At 35.8% G+C, this 23,515-nt stretch overlaps 1 protein-coding gene across 2 annotated transcripts in view; it reads left to right on the forward strand.

Annotated features, from left to right (window-relative positions):
- The window catches only part of PLA2G4A (phospholipase A2 group IVA), a 132,215-nt gene that overhangs the window by 92,617 nt on the left and 16,083 nt on the right, over nucleotides 1–23,515 (forward strand). For both annotated transcript variants that reach the window (XM_045535966.1, XM_045535965.1), the window contains 7 exons: nucleotides 1,242–1,464; nucleotides 2,148–2,262; nucleotides 7,360–7,497; nucleotides 7,587–7,679; nucleotides 11,165–11,236; nucleotides 14,511–14,753; nucleotides 20,680–20,864. In XM_045535966.1, the coding sequence (XP_045391922.1) occupies nucleotides 1,242–1,464; nucleotides 2,148–2,262; nucleotides 7,360–7,497; nucleotides 7,587–7,679; nucleotides 11,165–11,236; nucleotides 14,511–14,753; nucleotides 20,680–20,864 (1,069 nt within the window). The remainder of the gene's footprint in view (nucleotides 1–1,241; nucleotides 1,465–2,147; nucleotides 2,263–7,359; nucleotides 7,498–7,586; nucleotides 7,680–11,164; nucleotides 11,237–14,510; nucleotides 14,754–20,679; nucleotides 20,865–23,515) is intronic.

The following is a 23,515-nucleotide window of genomic DNA, read 5'->3' on the forward strand; positions in this document are numbered from 1 at the left end:
CTGTTATTAATTGGGGAATGTGAGAATTAATTAAATCCACAGTCCTTTTTTTTAATTTTTAAAATAGACGATTTGAAAGCCATTGTGTGTCTTTAAGACAACAGCTTATGAACCATTAACCAACACAGAGCCTAGGACATAGCAGGTACCCACAAAGAGTTAGTTTTCCCACATCCCTGAAGGGAAAATAAACCATTATGATAAACATTTTTATTTGAATCTCAAGGAAACAAGAGATTAAAACATGTGCTAATTTCTCTTGGATGGACGAAGTGGTAGAGTGTTTATAACATTCATTTTCTTTTGTTCTGTCAGTCCAGTAAGCTGTGCTTGCCATATGCCAGGCCTTAGCTGATCACCTGCTACAAAAGATTAATCAATAAAGTTCATTTCCTGAATGAGGTCACAATTTATTGAGGGAGACAAACAAGTAAATAGGTAATTAATATTCAGTATGAGGTCTCCAATACTAGAAGTATTGGTTCACAGGAAGGAGGCCAATGACTTGAATGTTTATTGTCTTCAATATCAAAAACCAAGGCTCATGGTGATTTTTGATTTCACCAGAAGTGGCCAAATGGCCAAGAGGCTTCACAAGAAAGCATTTACCTTAAAGACCTTATTCCTCTCAAGGATTTTGCCTTCAGATTCATATACTCAGAATCTGAATGCTTCGGATTTTGCCAGACCTAGAGCTGGCAAAGTCTGGGATTTTGTCTAGTTGGCCAAGGGACAATAATAATAATTAAAAGAAAAGCGTTTGTCAGGATGATTAGGCATTTACAGTGGTTGAAACAGCACATTTTCTACCTGTAGATAATCATCACAGAAAGTCAGATTATCAGATTGCTTGATTAGTCTTGCATCCAGACAAGTCAGTTTATTTCCATGACTCACTTGTGTTGTGTCGTATATCTCTAACAGTCTGATAGGGATACCTATTCCTGGCAGAGTAGATAGTGGGCAGTAGGCCTAATAGAGAATCTTCTCTGGACTGTGCATGGAAGTCCAGTGTTTCCTCTGAGACCTCTCCTTTACTTTGTTTTCATTGTAGAACAGCTCTTTTCTGATTAACGTCTTCTTTCTTTCCTTAAATCGGTTAGTATCTTCAATCAGATAATGAAGTTAACCAAATATATGCACCATTCTTTCTTTATCTGTGACAGAGAGTAGCTGCTCTCTTTGGAGAGCATTATGCAATGCACTTTATCTTTACTGATTATGTCTTGTTTTGTTTACAGGTACATGTCAACCTTGTATTCTCACCCTGATTTTCCGGAGAAAGGGCCAGAGGAGATTAATGAAGAACTAATGAAAAATGTTAGCCACAATCCACTTTTACTTCTCACACCACAGAAAATTAAAAGATATGTGGAGTCTTTATGGAAGAAGAAAAGCTCTGGACAACCTGTCACCTTTACTGATGTCTTTGGCATGCTAATAGGAGAAACACTAATTCATAATGTAAGCTGTAGTTCAGTCTGCAATACTTTTAATGCAAGTAGACAATGCATATAATCTTTTCAATAAAAGAAAATATGATGCATTTTGTAAAAGTCATACAACTCAGTCTTTCAACTCTGTGGACTGAGCACATTCTCCCGGCCAGACATAACTCTTCTGCATTTCAAACTATTGCTTACCAGTTTATTCAAATTATGTATCAGTTTGGATGTGTGGGGAAACCTTAACTACCCATTCTGCCCAAGAGTGGTAGTATTTTTAGATGTGGAAGTGAATACAAGCAGTATGTTAAAAGTAGAGGAAGAATGGAGGCTGCCTGGAAAGAGTCAGAAAAGGAAATGGATCACGTGGAACAAACCCACTTGACACATGGCAACAATGTGACGTTTCCTCTGGAGATAGAAGAGGCTACATTTTTTTCCAGGCTCCTTATAGTTGCCAAAGCATTTTCCAGGTCAAATGTAAACATAGCCCCTAGAGTTTTGATTGCTTTCAAAATGAAGATGATTACTGCCATAGAGCTTCCTTATTGTTGTTTATTCAGGACCCAGGGATTTCTAGAAATAAGATGACTTATTTTTATTATAAAAATTTTAAGTATTTTGATTGGAAGTACTATTTTAAGTAGCTTTCTCTCTGTATCTGTTTATATATTTAAAGTCGGTTCTTTCTTCTATGGGCAGAGAATGAACACTACCTTGAGTAGTCTGAAGGAGAAGATCAATACTGCACAATGCCCTTTACCTCTTTTCACCTGTCTTCATGTCAAACCTGATGTTTCAGAGCTGATGTTTGCAGGTATGTCATTTCCTTTCTCAAAATATTTCCTGGAGATTTTGAAAGGTGGTTTCCAATGATTTTCTTTAGAGGAAGATCATAAGCAATTTCAGTTGCTTATTTTAATACATTTTCTGTAGCATAAGAACATTTGAAGATATAAGAAAATATTAAGCTACATTTTATGGTTGTAGATAATATTCCATGAAACTAGCGACTAATGTCTCTTCATTGAAATTAATGAAATAAAAATAAATCATGAATACAATCAATAACTCAATTTTAATTACCCATTTCTTAACACTTGACAAAATAATATGCCTAGTGCCTTTAGATAATTCATATTCTTTTAATTGCGGGCTATATTTTCATTAACTGAGTAATATGTTGTACAGTAGGAGTCCCTCGGTATCTGCAGGGCATTGGTTCTGGAATGCTGGGTGGACATGAAAATCTGTGGATGCTCAAATTGCTTTCATAAAATGGCATCCCCCATCACCTCCCATCCTCCCATCACTGCCTGAGCTCTGGCTCCCCACAACCCCTGTCCGGGGAAAAATTGTCTTCCATGACACTGGTCCCTGGTGCCCAAAAGGCTGGGGACTGCTGCTTTAAATCATCTCTAGATAACTCATAATACTTAATACAATATAAATGTTATGTAAATGATTGCCACACTGTATTGTTTAGGGAATAATGACAAGAAAAAACATCTGTACGTGTTTAGTACAAACTCAACCATAGTAGACCTAACTAAACATTACATGGCAGCAGCAATGTGGCATGTTTGGGAATTGTTTTTGGAATATTTCTGACTTGTGGTTGATTGAATCTGTGGAACTCACATATATGGAGAGCCTACTGTATGTTTGCCAGTCAAAGAACTATTCTTATTTTTATAATTCAGCACCTAAAACATACTGGTCTATATTTATGGCAGCTGATAAGCAAAAGGCCTCATTTTGTTAAATCTCAGGGGTAAACGTTTATTTCTTCTCAAGCTGTGCTGCTTGGGGTGCTCTAAAAGTACGTGACATCACAATTCTGGGGTCTCTGTTGGTATGAATGCAGTGACGTTTCTGACCATGGGCCACTTTTTGTTCATTCGATTCTTAGGAAAAGTAAATCAGTGACTTCAGTCATGTCATGAACTTAAAAAACCCTCATGAATGATGTATGATTAGCAGATTTATATCCAGAAGCCTTTTGTAATTTTTCTATTTCAGTTTCTTAACCGCCTACTCTTAAACCTGAAATTTGAATAGTTTATAAAAATTGGTGCACCTAGGATTCATTTATTCAACACGTGTTTGCTAAAATGAGTACCAAGTTTATCATACTTATGGTTCAGGAAGCACTTATCACATTTGTTATTTTATTCCATTTTTACTACAGTTTGGGGAGATAGGTGTCTTTAGCTTTGATTCATAGAAGAAAAAGCACAATCTCAGAAAGATTAAATGATTTGTACATTGTCACATAGACAGTAAGTAGCAGAGCTGAGAATTGGTTTCAAAAATCCTTTCTTCCTATTATTTGCTTCTTTGATTACTGACCGTGTAGATATAGTCTTCCAGGAACTAAAGGCGAACTCCTCTCCCTCACTACAATATTTTGTCCCTGTTCTATAAGACTTTATAATCTCGACAATTCATAATAACTATTAAAGAAGTTAGGGCACAAGAGAGTACAGAAATGTTACTATACACCAAATTATGTAACCTATTTTAGCCTCAGTTTTCTCATCTGTTCTATGAGGACGAGATTCTCCTTACAGTGTTTTGCCAAATAAATAAGTATATAAAATACTTAAAATACTGGCAGGCCCAAATTAAGTTTCTAGTAAATCTTAACAATTTAGAGTATCCTATAAAAGCTATATAAGAAAAGTGAGAGGTCTAGATAGGATTTGAATATGAAAACATTCAAATACAATTATTCAAATATTAATTACAGGATTGTCAAGGGTGGGAAGGAAGTATGCAGTAGGAGTCTAGGATAAACATGGCGTGCTTAACAGCAATAAGGGACCACACCTTTGACTGTGATGGAGTTCATAATCATAATAGAGAGTTGAGACTTTATTATATAAGAAAAGTAAGGGCCATAATGAAAATTGCCTTTTTTCCCTCCCATAGCTATTCTTTTGTGAAGTCTTGAAATTTTTACAAGTGCTTGGTATATAGCACTAGCAGGTAGTCAGATCTCTGCATGGCCTCAGATCTCTGCATGGCCAAATAAATCATCTTTCATTCAGGAACAGTTATGATATGGTGAAAAGAGCATTAGATTCTAACTTGGAAACATTTTCCTATTTCTAAGTTGAAATACCTCAGGTCAGGCCTGTGATTCTTATTTTCCTCATTATTTTATGACAGATATTATTAGCTGTAAATGTATGTTATAGAGCTATTAAGACCGTGTTATGTGATATGCATAAGACTGAAAGCTATAAGGACACATAAAAATATAATAGTCTTATTATTATTGGTATGATTGTTATTGCATTTCACAATGGCCACTTTTTATTTTGAACTTTTAGTCAATAGCCATTATCAAGAGAAAACTTAACCAAAATAATTAATGAATAAATAATTTTTTGGTAGGTGAATGTTTTGGATTTATCTAGAGTGAAAAAAGACTGTTTTATCTCCAGTTAAGGGTCTTTCGACTTGGATGTGTCTGATTTTGACAACAGCCTAACTGCAGTACTATTACTGAGATGAAGGATGCATCACTAACCTTCATTATTAAGCTTCTGTGATAAGGAGCTTTGAGCTGTATCTTCCAATGGATGTGAACAAAGCCATTAAACATTAGTTATAGGGGTATTGTACCTACATCACTAGAAAAGTAGGAACCAGGAAGTTGTCATGCTTTAATTCTCAAGATAAGGGTATGAAATTCAGAGATAGGAAATCACCTGTATGCATACAGGAATTTTCCTAATAGCTCCTGATTCATTGCTAGTCATGTCTTACTAACTCCATGTAAATCATTATAAAACTTACCACTTTCTGATGAAGAGTATATATGCCGTTTGGCTTTGATTTGGAATAAATTACAATGTTATCTCATCAAAACTGTGATTTCATAACTTCCTTCACGAAAATAGAATGTTCTGGTCTGCCATTGAGTAAACAATCTACAATTCCTTTTCAAACCCTTGATGACAAGTGTTTAGGAATGTAGAATAATTTAGATGTTTGAAGATATAAAGCTGCTCATATCATGTATTACCTAGTACCTTAGTGGGGTCTTATAATCACACACAGTGATATTTCTCTGATAGGATATATCCTAATACGAGTGAGACAAACAAATTATAAAAAGAGCCCCCACTCCATTATTTCAAGACTAGGTTCTCTCTAAATGAGTTCAGATCAGGTTTTACCATCAAATAAATAACAAAAAAGCTTGTGGGTTTTGGAATTATTTGGACTTTGGATTGTTGGATAAGAAGTTATTGACATAATTTCAGAAAGGGAAAAACTGAAAAAGAATAAAGTGGAGCTGAAGGTTATAGGTTGAGCAGGGGTGGATAATGTTGAGACTTTAGGATCTTCAGCAAAAACCTTGCATGAAAGATTAGGTAGGAGCAGGCCTTATAATTGAAAAGAGAATAGCAAGTGTAAGGCACTGGGGTGGAAATGAACTTGACCTCTCTAAGCAACAGCAAGAAAGTCTGCAGCTGAAGTGGAATTAGCAAGACAAAATGTGATAGGAGATTGCTTAGGAGATGGGGTCAGACAGGAAGTGATCTGGGGCATCATGGAGCCTTTTAGGCCATGTTTTTATTGTCACTACAATGGAAAGCCAGTAGAAAGCTTTCAGCTGGTGTTGGTATGCTGTGATTTGTATTTTTTAAAATTCATTTTGGCTATGGGGTATCAAAGAGATAGTAGGGGAACAGAGTAGAGGCCTTTTAGGAAACTGTTGTGCAGATCCAGGGGAGAAAGTATGGAAATTTGTATTAGGATGGTCATGATGGACAAACGGACACGTGCCTGGGTTCTGAACATACCTGCTGAAACAGCCTACAGAGCTTGATTTTTCAGATGTGAGCTATAAGGGAAAGAGAAACGTCAAGGGTAATCCTAAAGGCTGAATAGTGGTGTCAGTAGTGGTACCATTTACTGACAAGGGAAAGACTGAAGCAGTTGCAAGTGTGGGAAATGGGAGTCAGAGACCAGGAGTTTTCTTGTTGAATACATTAAGATTCAGATAATTATTAGATACAGCCATGGGACTACATGAAACATAAAGTATATATTGGGCAATATGCCATAACCTCTTCTAATCTTCTTACATGTCTTGAACTCATTGGATCCTCAAAACAATCCTACAAACTACTTACTGATTTTATTCACATTTTATGGATTAGTGACCTAAGACACAGACAAGATAAATACCCAAGTAGGTAAGCACAGTCAGTAAGCAGAAGATTTCACACAGTGTGACTCCAGAGCTTCTGCTCTTAGATAGTATACCTTGTTGGTGCGTATTTCTCAAACTCCTGACCTCAAGCGATCCTCCCACCTTGGCCTCCCGGAGTGCTAGGATTATAGGTGTGAGCTACTGTGCCCAGCCTTAATTACCTTGTATTTCTAAGACATCCAGCATAAAAATTTTGCATTGTAATCTTGTGAATTAGAATAAATGGTTAATAAACAAAATTAAGTGAAGATGAAAAAAAAGCAAATGTTAGAAAACATTTTATTCTGTTTTCATAGACTACTTGGCTTGTTTAAACGAGTTAGTTTCTTCTATCTCCTCCGTGGAGTTTATATCTGATTAGCAGTTTTCAGTTTTCTATTCTTTAGCATGAAGATGGACTTTGTGAAAGATGTTTTTCAGTTTTTAAATGGAAAAGCATATTTTCAATTTGTGCAATTAGAAGGGATCTTTTTGTATTGTCTCATCTTATGATGTATATTTTTTCCCTCAACTTCTGCACATTGCCAATAAACATAACAGGCATTTGGTTAATGTTTTTATATTAATATTTTAAATAGATGAATGCGAATAACCATGGCATTATTGAAGTGATTATTACCTTTCTGCATCTCTGTAGCATTTTCTTATTAATAGATTGTCTTGTGTTTAAAATGCTTTCAGATTGGGTTGAATTTAGTCCATATGAAATTGGCATGGCTAAATATGGTACTTTTATGGCTCCTGACTTATTTGGAAGCAAATTTTTTATGGGAACAGTTGTGAAGAAATATGAAGAAAACCCCTTGCATTTCTTAATGGGTAAGTGGTCAAAATCTTATCACTGGTTTGTTTGACTATTTTAAATCCTGGCACATTTTAAATTATTCTCCGTTTCTACTTTATTTTAGGTGTGTGGGGCAGTGCCTTTTCTATATTGTTCAACAGAGTCTTGGGAGTTTCTGGTTCACAAAATAAAGGTTCCACAATGGAGGAAGAATTAGGTATTGTAAAAATATGTTTACATTGATAAAAATTATGCTACATTGTTAAATTTTATTAACATACACAGAGACAAAATTAAATCTTCATAAGGATTGTAATTATTCTAAATTTATCAATGATTTGGTTGAACCAACCTAAATATTTTCTAAAAATCATATGTAAATTACTTCTTAAATATTATTTTCACACTGAGGTTATAGAATTAATAAAAAGCATTGATTCTTAAGAATAGTTTTTAATAGGATACCTCCGTTCCTTTTTGTCATTATATTTCTAAACATACTATTTTTATTAAGAAGCCCTTTTATTAAATAAGGGTAGTTTTTAAAGATTAGATTCATCAAAAGTTGGATACAGTATGACACTAAAGGATAAATTCACGCTTGTCACAGTTTATTCACCCCTTAGATATTAACTCACTAGAATTCTGTTAGCATCTCATAGCTAAATTATACCAAAAAGAAGGGGGGAAAAAAACAAATCACGTCTAGTAAAGTAAAACTAATGATTTCATTAAATCTAATCCATTCATCCATAATAAATTGAAAAATATTCACAAAAATTGAAAAAGCAGACAAACTCGATTGCAGACCAGTGGTTTTGATTCATTATAAGAATAATACACTGGTGGCTCGTGCTTGTAATTCCAGCTACTTGAGAGGCTGAGGCGGGAGAATCACTTGAGCCCAGGAGTTCAAGGCTGCAATGAGCTGTGATTGTGCCACTCCAGCCTGGGCAACAAAGTGAGACCCTGTCTCTAAAAAATAATAATGATGATAATAGTAATAATAGTGCTATAGAAGTATGTTTTCTTAAATGAATAAATTTGACTTAAAGCAAATAAAACAAAACATATATTCAGTATCTCCCCAAAGCCTTGCCATGTGTATTTTAAGCCACACTAATTTTGGTTATGGCTGTTTTGGCTGATAGGGGAAAGAAGCAGTGGAATGCTCAGTCTGAATTTGGGGCCAGACCAGCAGGGACCAGGGAGAAGGGTGCTAGGGACTGTCAGCACAACTGTCTCTTTTCTGTCTGGAAAGTATAGCAGATCTGTTTGAGAACAGAAAAATTGACAGAATAACATTAACTTTTTCAGTAATCAATTCACTTGAAGAATGAGTGCATGTAAAAAGCCTACTGCAGGATTTTTAAACGAACTGCCCTTGGTTATCCTAGGCAATGGCAGTGGATTTAATTAAGCTTTATGTGCAGAAGAGAATACAATTACAACAATTGGAACACTGTCAATTGCTTATGAGCAGTATTATCACTCCTCCTGCAAGAGGTGATTTGAGTTATTCAGTATTTCAGTTGATATTTACATTTAGTGCAGCAAACTTCTATAGCCCTTAATATGTTCTTTAAGCATGTCATTTGTATTTTTGGATTGTTCTAAATAAGTCATGGAGAAGTGATCGTATGATTTCATTAGAGCCAAAGATTTTAAAATAAAAATAAAAACAAACGAAAAAGCACTTTGTGTTTGCACTTACTCCTGTCCTCTGATCATCACCTGGTTAATGAGCCGACCAGGGAGGTGGCACTCTTGAGCCTGCTGTGACCTTAAATACAGTGCACCTTCTCTTAATGTTAACCAGAAGGCAAAGGGTACAGATACCCTAAAGTTTATTATTTCTTTCCTCCTAAGGAAGGAAGAGAATAGGACTGAAATAATACATCTGAAGCTGGGTGAGACAGTGGCTGAAGGCCAAGGACAAGGAGGAGGTTTATACTAAATAGTTTTGGGAAGACTCTTTGTTGAGAAGTTCCCTTTGAGGCCAGCTGTCTGGCAGCTTATTTGCTTGTTCTATGTGTCAGGCTGAGGTGGAATATTGTGTATTTGTGACCTCCCGGTCAGCAGGAAACATGTTACCTCAGATTAAGTAAGGGTTTCCAGAAATGAAACCAGAGAGGTAACCGAGGGGACTCTGAGGACTCCTGGTGACTTTTTAGTCCTCTGGCTGAGTGAAGTCTACCTCTTGAAGGGGATATTCAGTAGTGTTTGTTTTTTTGTTTGTTTTCTTCCTTCTGAAGAGAGACTTTAAGGTAAATTGGACCATGATCAGATCACCCCAAATGAAATTATTTACCTTCTTAAGGAGGTTTGAATGTGAACAATTCATACCTTTGAAAAGATGGAGCTGTACATTATACTATAGAGATGGAAAATATATTAATGTAAATTCAGAATAGTTAGCTATTCGTATCATAAAACCTTCCTTATAAAGAAGACAATAATTTGGTGAACCGTTAATCAGAGTATCAAATATGACAAAAAAAAAAAAAAGAGAAAGAAAATGTTTAAGGAAAGAAAAGAAAATACAGGTAGGACCAGAAACACATTTAATGTATATGACACTTGGACTGGATCATTTCTTAACATTACCCTCCTTTATACAACAAAATTAATATCTATAATCGTCCTGAAATGAGATGAATAATATTAGCTTGTAAACACTTTATTTTATTGAATTTCATATGTATAGTTGTGCCAGTAAAAATAAAAAATGTCAATCTATTGCCTCAAGCATTTACTAATCCTTCCATTCCATACTCTTGATCATTTGCATACATGCCATTTATGTAGGTAAGATAAACACTTGCAAAGTAATATGGGGAAACCAAACGTCCTACCTATATTTCTTTGAGTTTAAAGCACCCCCCCAAAAGATTCTATCTCTGAAATTCGTAATTTTGGAGTTAGCTTTTTAAAATAAAAGAATTTTATTGACTAACAAGAGGAAAAAGAACTCACAGCAGAAAGTGGTTTTCTATAGGTGTCCAAACATAGTTTGATTTGTTTTACAAATAATGATGAGGAGGATGATCTATGTATTTCATTGTTTAGGTACATTTTACTTGAAAAAATACAGCTAGTTATTGTGCTAGATTTTACTGCTGTCTTTGTTGTAAGGATTTATGGTTGCTATTTTAGTTTTTATAAACTCTCTGTTAATATGTTCTGTAGGAAACACAAATTCTTGATGCCAAAAGGTGAATTTCATCAGACAATTTTCAGTATAATTGAATTCAAAAGATAATTTATATTACCAGCTTTGATTCATTTTGAGGAAACTTCTCTAGCTCCCCTGCAGATTTTGGTTTTATCCTTTATTTATCTTCATAAACACCACTTAAAAACATTTAATTGAAAAGCAGATCTATTTTTGCTATAACAAGGAGTTTCCTATAATCAAGTTGTTATTTTTGTCATAATTATGATAAGCACATAAAATTATCTCCTTTAAATCATGAATGAATAAATTTAAACTAATTTTTCACTTCCTAGGAAATTTCATTTTGCAATGAGAAATTTGAAAACAATAGTAACTCTAACAAATCTAGATTTACTAAATAGATCTTAATCTATACTAGAAGAGCTTTGTAGAACTCCTGTGGTTTTGCTCAGATTACTTCTTGATAATAAATTTAAATTTGAATTTTCACACCTAGATGCTTATTTATTTTTTCTTTTCCACAGAAAATATTACAGCAAAGCATATTGTGAGTAACGATAGCTCAGACAGTGATGATGAGTCACAAGAACCCAAAGGTAAGAGAGCAGGAAACTTCTCTGGCAGAGATCCACGAGGGAAGGGTGTGAACGTTTTGCCCGAATCTCTCACTCGAGATGCTAGTGGTTGTCTCCACTTACTGCACAGCTTTCCATTTAGAGAGAGGATTAAATGTTGTGTATGTAATAAAATGGCACATATATATCTCTAACTTCTTTTTTTTAACACATCAAAAATATTATCAGTTGAACAAAGGAACAAATCTAAGACGGTAGAAATGCTAAATTCTGTTCTAAGTCTGATTAGGGCACTGGGCTTCTTAACATGGATATTGTGATTTGGGAACATTTTTAGATGGTTTTAAAAATGAAAAATTTATTATTAAGTAACGTGTAAAAAATTCTCTCTTCCCTCCGTTCCTGAGGCTTATCTCGTGGCTGACACCTCACTTTTTGGGAAGGGATCAGGGATGCAGTGGTGGAAAATGATCAAGAACTTGTTGCATCTATTGTTTGGTAGTATAAATGAGTCCTTTTGCTTTTGACAAGGCAGTTTGCAGTTCCATAGTTTTGCCTTTTCCAGAATGTCATATAGTTGGAATCATACAGTATGTTGCCTCTTCAGATCGGCTTCTTGCACGTAGTAGAATGCATTTAAAGTTCTTCCATGACTTTGCACGGTTTGGTAGCTCATTTCTCTTTAGTGCTGAGTAATATTCCATTGTCTGGATGTAGCATAGTTTATCCATTCACCTAGGAAGCATATCTTGGTTGCTTTCAAGTTTTGGAAAGTATTAACAAAGTCACTGTAAACATCTGTGTTCAAGTTTTTGTGTGAACATAAGTTTTCAATTCATTTGGGTAAATACCAATTGCTGGTTCATATGGCAAGAGGATATTCAGTTTTGTAAGAAACTGCCAAACTGTCTTCCGAAGTGGCTGTACCATTTTGCATTCCCACCAGCAATGAATGAGAGTTCTTGTTGCTCCACATCCTCGTCAGCATTTGGTGTTGTCTGTGTTTTGGATTTTGGCCACTCTAGTAGATATCTGTTAATAGTAGTATCTCATTATTGTTTTAACTTACATTTCCCTGATGACATATGATGGGGAGCATCTTTCCATATGCATTTTGCCGTCTGTATATCTTCTTTGGTGAGGTGTCTGTTTAGGTCTTTGGCCAATTTTTTATTTTATTTTGCCTTGTTTTAGAGATGGGATCTTGTTGTGTTGCCCAGGCTGGATTTCAACTACTGGGCTCAAGCAATCCTCCCTCTCAGTCTCCTGAGTAGCTGGGATTACAGGCATGGACCACTATGCCTGGCCCTAAGACATTTTTAATTAGGTTTTTTTTCTGATTGTTGAGTTTTAAGAGTTCTTTATATGTTCTGTATCACAGTCCTTTCTCAAATATGTCTTTTGCAAATAATTTCTCTGAGTCTGTAGCTTATCTTTTTATTCTGTTGAGCCTCCTTAATTTTCAGTCATATGATTTTGTGCAAGGTCTTTAGTCATTTTCAACTTTACTGTCTTCAGATATATCCTAGAATTCTTTACCTCCTCTCACATAATTTTTGCAATCATTAATTAGTAAATGCATACGAAAAGGCTTTAAGTTGTAAATGGTGATATAAATAGAAATGTCCTATTAGTATTGTAACTAATAAGCAATAAATATCATTTATCTTTTGACTGCTGGGTTTGTCTTGCAAATGATGCTGTTTTCAAATGTTTCATAAGGAAGGTAAATCTTGTGCTGGTACAGAAGTAGGGAGTTTTAGGAGAAGAAGTAGAAGGAGAAGGAGAAGGGGGAAGGCAGGAGGAGGAGGAGGAGTGGCAAGAGGAGAAGGCATCCCAAATCTGTAGAAATAATTTAGTACATTAATCATATCCTGTGTAACTGGAGATAAAAATCATTCATTTGAAAGCCTGATTTGTTCTAGTGAAAAGTTTTCTTTGTCATATTTGGCAGTAGAAAACTGTGGGAGTAGAAAATAGTGTATTTGTTTTTAGTGACTATGTAGTCATCAGGATTGGTTACTGAAAGAAAGATCTCTTCCTTCACTCAACTTGGTTAAGTGAATCTTTGTGAAGATAAAAATCAATATTTATTATGGTTTTATGCATGTCTCCTTTCATTTACTGGAAAGTATGAAGTTTGAATGTAGATTCTCTTTTCTTTCTCTCTCAACACATGCACACAGTCATACACATATATGCACACACAGTTACATATACATGTAAGTTTATATACAGAAATCAGAGCAGAGGGGGTTTGGGCAGGTGAAGTTATACCCTACCATAAAGTCTTCTTTGATTTTGATTATGAATAAATAATGGTGATGATGATGATTATGCTGTTGCCACAACTGTTTCTACTACTAGCTGGGATTTATTCAGAATTTAACATGGGCCAGGCACTTTTCTAAGAGCTCCACATGGATGCGCGTACTCAGTTAATCCTCGCAACAGCATTAGGAGGTTTACCGATGAGGAAGTAAAGGCAGAGAAGGGGTAACTAGTAAACAGCGAGAGGGGACTGGCACACAGGCAATCTGACTCTGGAGCCAGTGCTCAGTTATACACAGTGTAGCTTCCCAGTGGCAGTGATGGAGGCACAGGTTTTAAGGAAACAGTCAGTTAATAAAACTGCTTCTTTTGGATGATTGCTGAATTTTAAAAGCATGTTTAGCATTTGTTTAAATTACAGGGTTTTAAATCCCCAAACTTTATAATCAAGGATGAAATGACAGGTCATATGACTGGCAGGTCATAAGGGTGTTTATTGAATAGCAGGTGTATGTTGAATCCTTTAGTTGTCCCTCCTCAGTTTGCTTAATTCCTGGATGTTTACTAATCAGGGTAAACATTCTTCAGGAAACTTAAGAAATGTAGAAGATAGGATTAGCTACTGTGGACTTTGTGTGTGTATGTGTGTGTGTGTGTGTGTGTGTGTGTGTGTGTGTGCGTATGCGTGTGCCTGTCCGTGAACCCAGGGGAAAGGAAGAAAATGACCGAGGAAGGGAAGAAATGAGAAAATGAAAGCAGTTTACCTGGAAATCTAAGACTAAGCCAAGTGGCACTATCAACACTAGAACCTTTACACTGACTATAGGCAAAAGGTAAACTACGAACAATTTAAGAACAAAATGATTTATTGAAATATTTTCTACGTTAATTTATACAAACAACACAGATTAAATCAAAAGCCGTAGAACTTCACTGTTAAGTTTAACATTGAATCATCCAAAGAAGATCCTTTTGTAAAACATTCATTTTAGAGTCTGTATAATGATCTCTTCTGTTTCCTCAGGCACTGAAAATGAGGACGCTGAAAGAGATTATCAAAATGATGGTCAAGCAAGTTGGGTCCATCGCATGTTAATGGCCCTGGTGAGTGATTCGGCTTTGTTCAACACCAGAGAAGGCCGTGCGGGGAAGGTGCACAACTTCATGCTGGGCTTGAATCTCAACTCATCATATCCACTGTCTCCTTTGAGAGATTTTAACACACAGGAATCTTTCGATGAAGATGAACTGGATACAGCCGTAGCAGGTAAGTACAAAAAATATAATCCGTGGAAATTAATTCAGAAGATCTTTATTGCTTCTCTGGGGAGAAGCAATTTAATTATTAACACTAATTCCTTTATACTCAGTTACAACAACTTGCATTTAATAGGTGAAGGGCTTCAAATTACTGGGTTTTTTTGTGGGGGAAGAAAAAATGACATCGGATGGGAAATGGTCTAGTCATGTCAGTATAGAAAATTTTCACTGAAATCTTGAGAGAGACTTCAGATCCTCCCTGTATTGGTCAGGGTTCACTTGCAGAAAGTAGGAAACTCTCTACCTTATTTAATTGAAAGGGGTTTAAACTAGGGAATTCGGTGCTTACAAAATTGTTGCCAAGGCATGGATGAGCAAGCCCTAAGCTGAGCTTCCAGGAATGACTCCAAAAACTCTGCAGAATCATCCCCACAAATGCCTCAGCAGCTATGCTTGGCAGTAAAAATACCAGAAACGTTAGCCTCTGTCTCATTTCCTTTTTCATATCTTTTGTGGTGTGTTTCTCTTTGGCTGAGGCCAGGCCTCTCAGCAGAACTGGAGCTGCAAGGGAATCTAGCAAACACGGCCCTTAGCCTGACTCCCTAGTGTGGTGCTGAGACGCAGGCGGCGTTGGGGTCGGATTGGAGTCGAGTTAGCCAGTCTGCAGAGTCCATGAGGCAGTTGAATCTGTCCCTCCAGTTCTCAGAAAGGTTAGGCCACTTTCTTATGACCACCTGGCAAGAAGCTAGTCACTTTCAGGTTTGTCACTTAGCCACCTCCTCAAGAATAATTCCGTTTATACTTCAGCTCTATGTCTGCTGTAGATTAAAAGTTACATTTGCCTTGGTGAGTAATCAACACATACTAATCTTTTTTGTGATGGCCCTGCCATCTTAAGCATTTATACTTCATCGCCCCATCGTCTTTCCTTGAACTGTCCAAACGTCATTCTTCAGTCATGTTTGTCTAAGGACATTGCCGGGATGCTGGAATAACTGAAAGGGGATATTTCAAAAACAAACTTTCTACTGTCCTTTAAGCATCATACCTATAAAATATTTTTGAAAATTAGGATACAGCTTTAGATTTTGTTGTTTTCTGGTAGTATTGTTTCTATTTGTTGCTTGACCTTAGGGGAATTATAGAAGCAAAAGGGATTCCTGTTGCCTCATAAAAAAATGAGTACAAATTCATATTTTGAATGAATTATGTTTATGGCACCAAACTCTAAGATATGAGATATTTCTGATTACATACCTGTAATCCAAACCCTTTTATGTTAACTATAATAAAAGTCTATTTGTGATAAAGTCAATGCCTCTTTTAAAATCCATCCAAAATACAAATACACTTAACCACACAGCAGTGACATTATTTTTCTTGTTTTGTGGCACATGATGATGCTTATTGCCATTGTAATACCAATAAAATATGTCTCCTCTAGAAACTTACGCTTTGTAGATGAATGATGATGGGCTTACAAAATAACTTTTACAACATTGAGATGTATAAAGAATATCCAGTTATTTTACTCTACAGGAAAGGAAGACCAAAGAAGATAATTCTGTCATTGTTGTCTAAAATTTCTCAACAGAGCTGGGATTGGGACACAGGTCTCTTGACACTGCTTCTAAGCCTTTCCCTTTCCCATAGCCCTTAGTTTTATTAGTCATTATCTTTCTGATGTAAAAATGGAAGTTTTGTTTGTGTATACTTTATGACATCTGTTTTACATTATTACTTTATTACGTGACACAGCAGAGCTCCTTCTGTGGCTTGCACGGCACGTGTTCCACATTCCACATTCTAACAACTTCCTGATGGTTTTGCAAGATTTTATGTAGACTTGGTGGTGTTAGTGTTGCCAGATAAAATACAGAATGCCCAGTTAGATCTGAATTTCAAATAATATGCATATATGTATATAAATAATATATCTATAACCATTACAATATTTGAGACATACACTAAATTATTTGTTGATTATATGAAATTCAAATTAAACTGGGCATCTTGTATTTTTATTAGCTAAATATGACAACTTTAGGAATTGTGCCTCTTCATCTTTCTTATTGTCTTTCAAATTATTCTGCATTTTTCGTCTTCCTTCTTTGTTTTGTTCATTCTCACATTCACACTGTATTTACAGAGTAGTTATAACATGCTCAGTCTTTGGGATCCAGTAGTCAATAAGACAGATGTAAGTAATCCTTGGCCTCATAAAGATGAAAAGCATTTCATGGGCCATCCTTGAAGTTTTGATTAATGGAAGGATTTATGTACTTTAGGTAACAATGATAGAAAAGTAGAGTAAAACTAAAAACCAGCAACCCGGATCCTAATGGAACTATCAGCAAGGATACAACAGGATACGATCGCAAATAAGAATATGGGATAAATGTGGGTGTTAGGGTTTGGAGAATAACAGTTGTACATCACCTTATCTGATTGCTTTCTTTTGTTTCATGCCCTTTGAAAGAAGAATTATAGACAGTTTTCATAAAATGATAGAAAGAAATATAAAATATGAATCATCCCAAAATATGGTATTATATAGACTAAATATTTCTTTTGTTAAGAGATTTTAAAGTGTTCTAACCTAAAGTAATTTTTATTTTTTTATTATTATGGGTACATAATAGTCGTATGTATTTATAGGTACATGTAATGTTTTGATACAGGCATACAATGTGAATTAATCAAATCAGGGTAATTGGGGTATCCAACACCTCAGGCATTTACGATTTCTTTGTATTAGGGACATTCCAATTCTACTCTTATAGTTACTAAAACAGTTGTAAATGAATCATCTTTGGAAAGAACTTTCAATGTCATGTCTCAGAGTGTATCTCATTAAAATTACATTTTACTCATTTTATATTTATTCAATTAAAAAATGTATTTGGGGTACTGATTTCAGTGAAAAAAATTCAGCCAGTTCAGTGACAAACTAATTACACTTTATCGTTTACAGACCAATATTGCTAAAAATGATTGCATTTTAGACTGAGTTTACCAAATTGATTAGTGCTTTTTCAGTCAAGGCCTTTACTAAGTGAGACCCTATTTATCTCCCTCTGGTTGTTTCCAAATTTTAGAATAACCATGTGTCTGGATTGAAAGCTAAAAGTTTTTTTTTATTTATTTTTTATTTCAGGATATTATGGGGGTACAAACGTTTTGGTTACATGTTATGACTTTGCCACACCCAAACCATGATTTGAGGCTTGCCTTTTCCCCCGTACAATGCTCACCGTGTCTATTAGTTGTGAGTTTACCCACCTCCAACCCCCCAATCCCTGAAGAATATTACTACTGTGGGAGCACCATAGTGTTGATCAGTTAGTGCCAATTTGATGGCAAGTACATATGGTGCCTATTCTTCCATTCTTGTGATACCACACTTGGGAGGATGGGCTCAAGCTCTGTCCAGGAAAATATAAGATGTGCTAGATCACCATCATTTCTTATAATTGAGTAGTATTCCACTGTATACGTATATCATATTTTATTAATCCACTCATGGATTGACGGGCACTTGGGTTGATTTCACATCCTTTCAATAGTGAATTGTGCTGCCATAAACATTTGTGTGCAGATGTCTTTATTATAGAATTAAAAAAGAATAGAATTACTCTTTTGGGTAGATGCCTAATAGTGCTATATCACAAACTATGATCCTTTGGTTCATAAGGTCTTCATTAAAATTCCTCTTATTTAACTAAATGCCACAATTTAATGAAAACATTAATTTTAGGTTATTTCTCATTTAATTTTGTACCCTTATACAAAAAAATAGAGATTTTTGTCTAATTTAGCTATTATGTTGGAAAAATCTTACATCTTAGTTTACCCTATGTTGGTTTTGTTTATACAAATTAAAATTTGAGTATATTAGAATTAAAACAATCGCTCAAAATGGGAAAAAGTGTACTATTTTACTTTACTTTTGAGACTATCTTTTGAAAACAAGAGAAATTATAAGATGGTGAAAATCCCTTTGTTAGTTTATTGCAAAATAGTTGTATACCTGTAGAAACAAATTTTGGAGAAGCTTTTCGTTAGTTACATGACTTCTTTCCTGTTTACTTTTGTGTTTATGCTATTTACTGTGACATATACCATCTGGAATAAGAAATCAAGACATGAGTTAATTTAGGCCAGATTTCAAAACACAGACATCCAAATATTTGTAAATTGTAAATTGAATCTGGATGATGTATTAATAAAATGACCATTACAAATGTCCACAATTGAACTGCTTTGAGGAAACGTTACATAATTGTAAAACAGACTTATGTTTCTATACCTATCAGAGAACCTGATTAACTCATTCAAAGGTTTGGAAACCTTGTATGCTTTAAATTATGGGAGAATATTCTTCCATATGGCTTTTATCCCATACTCTATGACATTTTAGTGGATGTTACATGATAAATCCAGCTCAAGTTCAAATAAATTTGGAAAAATTGGCAACTCTATCTCCCTCTTCAAATGCAATGGGATACCCTAATGAGTTTAAGTCCTACTTAAAAGTGCCTTGAATTTAGTACTTTAAAAAGTAGACTAGCTTATGTTTGAATCTTAGCTGCACTGTTTTTTAGCAGGACAATCTTGAGCAGTTACTTGGCATAAGCCTCAGTTTGCTTATAAAATAAAAATAATAATAGTACCTATTTTATACAGTTATTGTGAGGATTAAATAGCATCTTCATACTCAAGTGATGGTAGTGAAAACCATAGTAAGGAGAATAGGTAATACACAATGTAATTGGCTATTACATTAAGCTGTTGAATCTTGTCTTTCTCAAGATATGTTCCTATTTAATAATTATTTAACTCTTATTTTGTGTATGACACATCTGTTTATATCTTACAAAACTATGCTCTTTGCAACACAATTAAGAAATATTGCTTACCATTTATCTTTTTTTCTCTTTTTTACGACATGGATAAACTTAGTGGGAATTTGGCTAAGCAAAATAAGCCCGGTATACAGTGACAAATACCACATGATCTCACATATTTGTGGAATCTAAAAAAGTCAAAACTGAGAAGCAGAGAGTAGAATGGTGGTTATCAGAGGTTGGCTTGGGAGAGAGGGGACGGAGAATGTGAACAGGAAAGGGATACAAAGGCCAAATTTCTCTTGGTCAAGGATGCAAAGTTTCATTTAGACAGGAAGAAAAAGTTCTGGTGCACTTGCCCAGCATGGTGACTGTCGTTAATAATTTATTGTATATTTCAAGATGGCTAAAAGAGAATTGTACTCAGAACATAAGCTGTCAGAGCAGAGTTCATATCTATCTTGCTCAGCACCTAGAATTGTACCTGAGTGGTAGGTAGACAATACATGTCTGCTGAGTGTGTTGGCTGGACTATTTTCTTGAACTCCCACTTTGTAGCAAAATGCACCCTCAACTTGAGAGAGGCAGTGTGGAATCCATTCAGATTCTGCTACTCCTAGTTATGCCACTTTAGAGATGAATTTTAATTCGTTTCACTCTCCATTTGTAGATGTCCTTTACCTCACCTGTCAGTTATAAGAATTAAGCAAGAGAATGTATGAGGAAATGTTTATAAACCAGCAAAGACTATATAATGTAAGATAATACTATTAAAGTGGTCATAGCTTAGAGTTAATACCAGGACCTGAGCTCAGTACTTTCCATGCATTGTCGGACTTAATCCTTGTAGCACCCTTATTTGATAATTACTTTTATCCTGATGTTACAGATGAAGAAACTAAGACTTGAAGAAAATAATTCACTTAAAATTGCTAAAGTTGGTCTCATGCCCAGCTCTATTTGTCTTCAAAGCCTGAGGGCCTAACCACATGAAATCCTGTCTCTCACATTTTAAATAAGCCTTTTTATATCATAAATAATGTCAAATGATCATTTGATTCATTCTTGGCTTTTCTTTCATTTAAGATCCTGATGAATTTGAGCAAATATATGAGCCTCTGGATGTCAAAAGTAAAAAGATTCACGTAGTGGACAGTGGACTCACGTTTAACCTGCCATATCCCTTGATACTGAGACCTCAGAGAGGGGTCGATCTTATCATCTCCTTTGACTTCTCGGCAAGGCCAAGTGACTCCAGTCCTCCGTTCAAGGTAAAGAGACTTTGTGTAGCATTCTGTTCCCTCCCACATTCTCTTACAGCCTTAAAGATCTCTTAGTCTTTTTGACCCCAGTTTCTTATCCCTTTAGCCTGTTTTCTACATTTTTATTAGTAATATTTCTAAAATGCAGATATGATTCAATCACTCCTCTGCTTGAAGAAACATTTAAGTGATTCCAATGAGCTCAATAAAGTTCAGAGTTCTGAGCAGGACGAGAACGATACAACAGGTCTAAAGTTTAGAAAGAAAATTAGGCTGAGATTTGGGAGCTAGCAGGTAAAAGATACCTAAGAGTTTGTGGAGAGTTTTAGGCAGAAGAGAAGTGGACTCAAAATAGTACTTTGAGGAACAATATCTAGGGGAAAGGAAGAGAACAAAGGAAGTATGCAATGTTATGGAAACCAATTGAAAATATGTATATAATAACAAGAAGCTTCAATGAACTGGACAAGAGCAGTTTCAGTAGGGTTGGTTGTAAGGGCAGAAATTGGAATGCAGTGGTTTCAGGGATGAGTGGAAATTTTTAAAAAACGGAGACAATTCTGTAGACTGTTTAGGGAAGAAGGAGGTGGATTGTACCTGTAAGAGTGTATGGAGAATAGGAAACCGGTGTGCGTGTGGTGGGGGGTGGATTGTTAACAGAGGAGACGAGCATGTTTGAATGCCGATGGCAAGGAGTCACTAATGAAGAAGATATTATTGGAAAGGAGAGAAATGAGACACATGATAAAGTCTGGGAAGGTTATGGGGGGGATCAAGGACACACGTGGAGAGTAGCATGGAGATGTGCATAATGGGACAAGAGGGAAGGGGGAACAATGACTGTGGATGGACATTCATTGTAAGGTATGAAGAAGGGAAGTTACGATAGAACTCATCTGATGACTTCTAACTTACAGGAATTAGGATCAGTGTCATCTTGTGAGAATGAGAAAAGGGAGGTAGTGGAGTCAGGAGCATGGAGTGAATAAAAGTCTGCCTCTGTGAAGAAATGAGCAAAAGTCCAGAATAGGGCAATCTGGAGAGTTTGCTGGGCAGCACTGTGGCCTCACTCAAGTGAAACCATAAGTGCTTTTGGTTTCCTCTGTCTAGAATACCCCAGACTTTCTTTAGACACATGACAGACTTTATCTTTCTTGACTTCTCACATATAGTTACAGTACTTAGGACTTAGTAAAGTCTTCTAAAGATACAGCAATTATCATGGTGTATTGTATGTATTTGCTTACATATATATTGCTTCCACTGTGTGTGCACTCCTTGGGATTATAATACTATTTTGTACATGTGTTTATTTTGTGTTAATCATTTGGTCCTAATTGCCTTGTAAGTGCTGGCCAAAATGTGAGTATGTAGGACATTTTTTGTAGGTGCATGAATGAAACGGTCTAAGAGAGACGGAGTTATTATTCCCATTTTATAGATTAAGAAATGGAAATTCATAGAGATTAATTGAAACAGTTCATCATCTCCTAACCAGGAAGAGTCGGTTATAACTCGTGTCCTCTGACAGCAATCTGGTTTCTTCTCTAGCATGTGATGATTAAATTGCTCTCAAGATTAATAGCAGTTATAATAATTATCCTTAAATATACAGAAAACCTCATATTTTTGAAATTCTTTCATATTTTATCTTTTTAGAGTGAGGCAGTGGTATTTAGACAAGGAAGCAAGGATGGGTGAGTTAAGGCCTCATCAACAAATTAAATAAGATACATGAAACGAGCATAGGCAGGCAGGACCTGGCTGGAGAAGTGCTAGCTAAGAAGTGATCAGGCTTGGATCAGATTCCAAGGCTACAAAATGAGGATCTAATACCCATTCCCAGCTGCCTCCTTTGTGCACCTTTTCATGTGCCGCGTTCTGTGTGCTGTGCTTTGTGCGGCAGTTAGTGGGAAACCATAGTTCCTGATCTCTGTAACATTTTGGCTGTTGGGGGAGAAAGGCTTTTATACATAAGATCTACTTGGAAGGAAACTGTGAAACTTATTTTTAAGCGATTATTTGGGTTTGTATCAGTATGGGTTTTCTAGCAGGTTAGTATACAAATAGATTGGTGTATCCTGGTGCTGATGAACAGGGAAATACATGAAACAGGGTGAAAACAGCACAGAGACGGCAATGAGCACATCTGAGAGACCGGAGTGATCTATTAGACTGACAGATAGCAAGCTCCCTTAGGAGGGCTTCAGGGGAGGATTTAAGAGTGAAGGATAGGGAGTAGAGAACCAGTGGACGATTTCCAGCAGACAAATGACTTCATGAAATTGTAATTTTAGAATGATTAATCTGACAGCGGAAAGTAGAATGAGTTGGAGAATGGGAGGCAAAGGATTGGAATTAGCCAGCCATAGGAGTGGAATTAGCCAACCATAGGATAATGAAGTACTGCACCAGGGCGGGGGACTGTGAACACCAGGTGCAGAATTTGATGACCCATGAGCAACAGTGGGGAGGTGGGTTTCAAGGGATGACTCTAAGATGATACCTTACAGTCTGATTCTGGTGGTGGAAGGTGCTGTATTATTCATTTTACCAGTGGGAGAGTAAAATGTCAAAGTCATCATTTTATATATGAATCAGAGCCCCACTGCCTCAATGAGTTGATATTGAGAGGAGGTTTTAGAATATCACTTTGCTCC

This window comes from Lemur catta, chromosome 23 (genome assembly GCF_020740605.2).
Source record: "Lemur catta isolate mLemCat1 chromosome 23, mLemCat1.pri, whole genome shotgun sequence".
NCBI lineage: Eukaryota > Metazoa > Chordata > Mammalia > Primates > Lemuridae > Lemur > Lemur catta.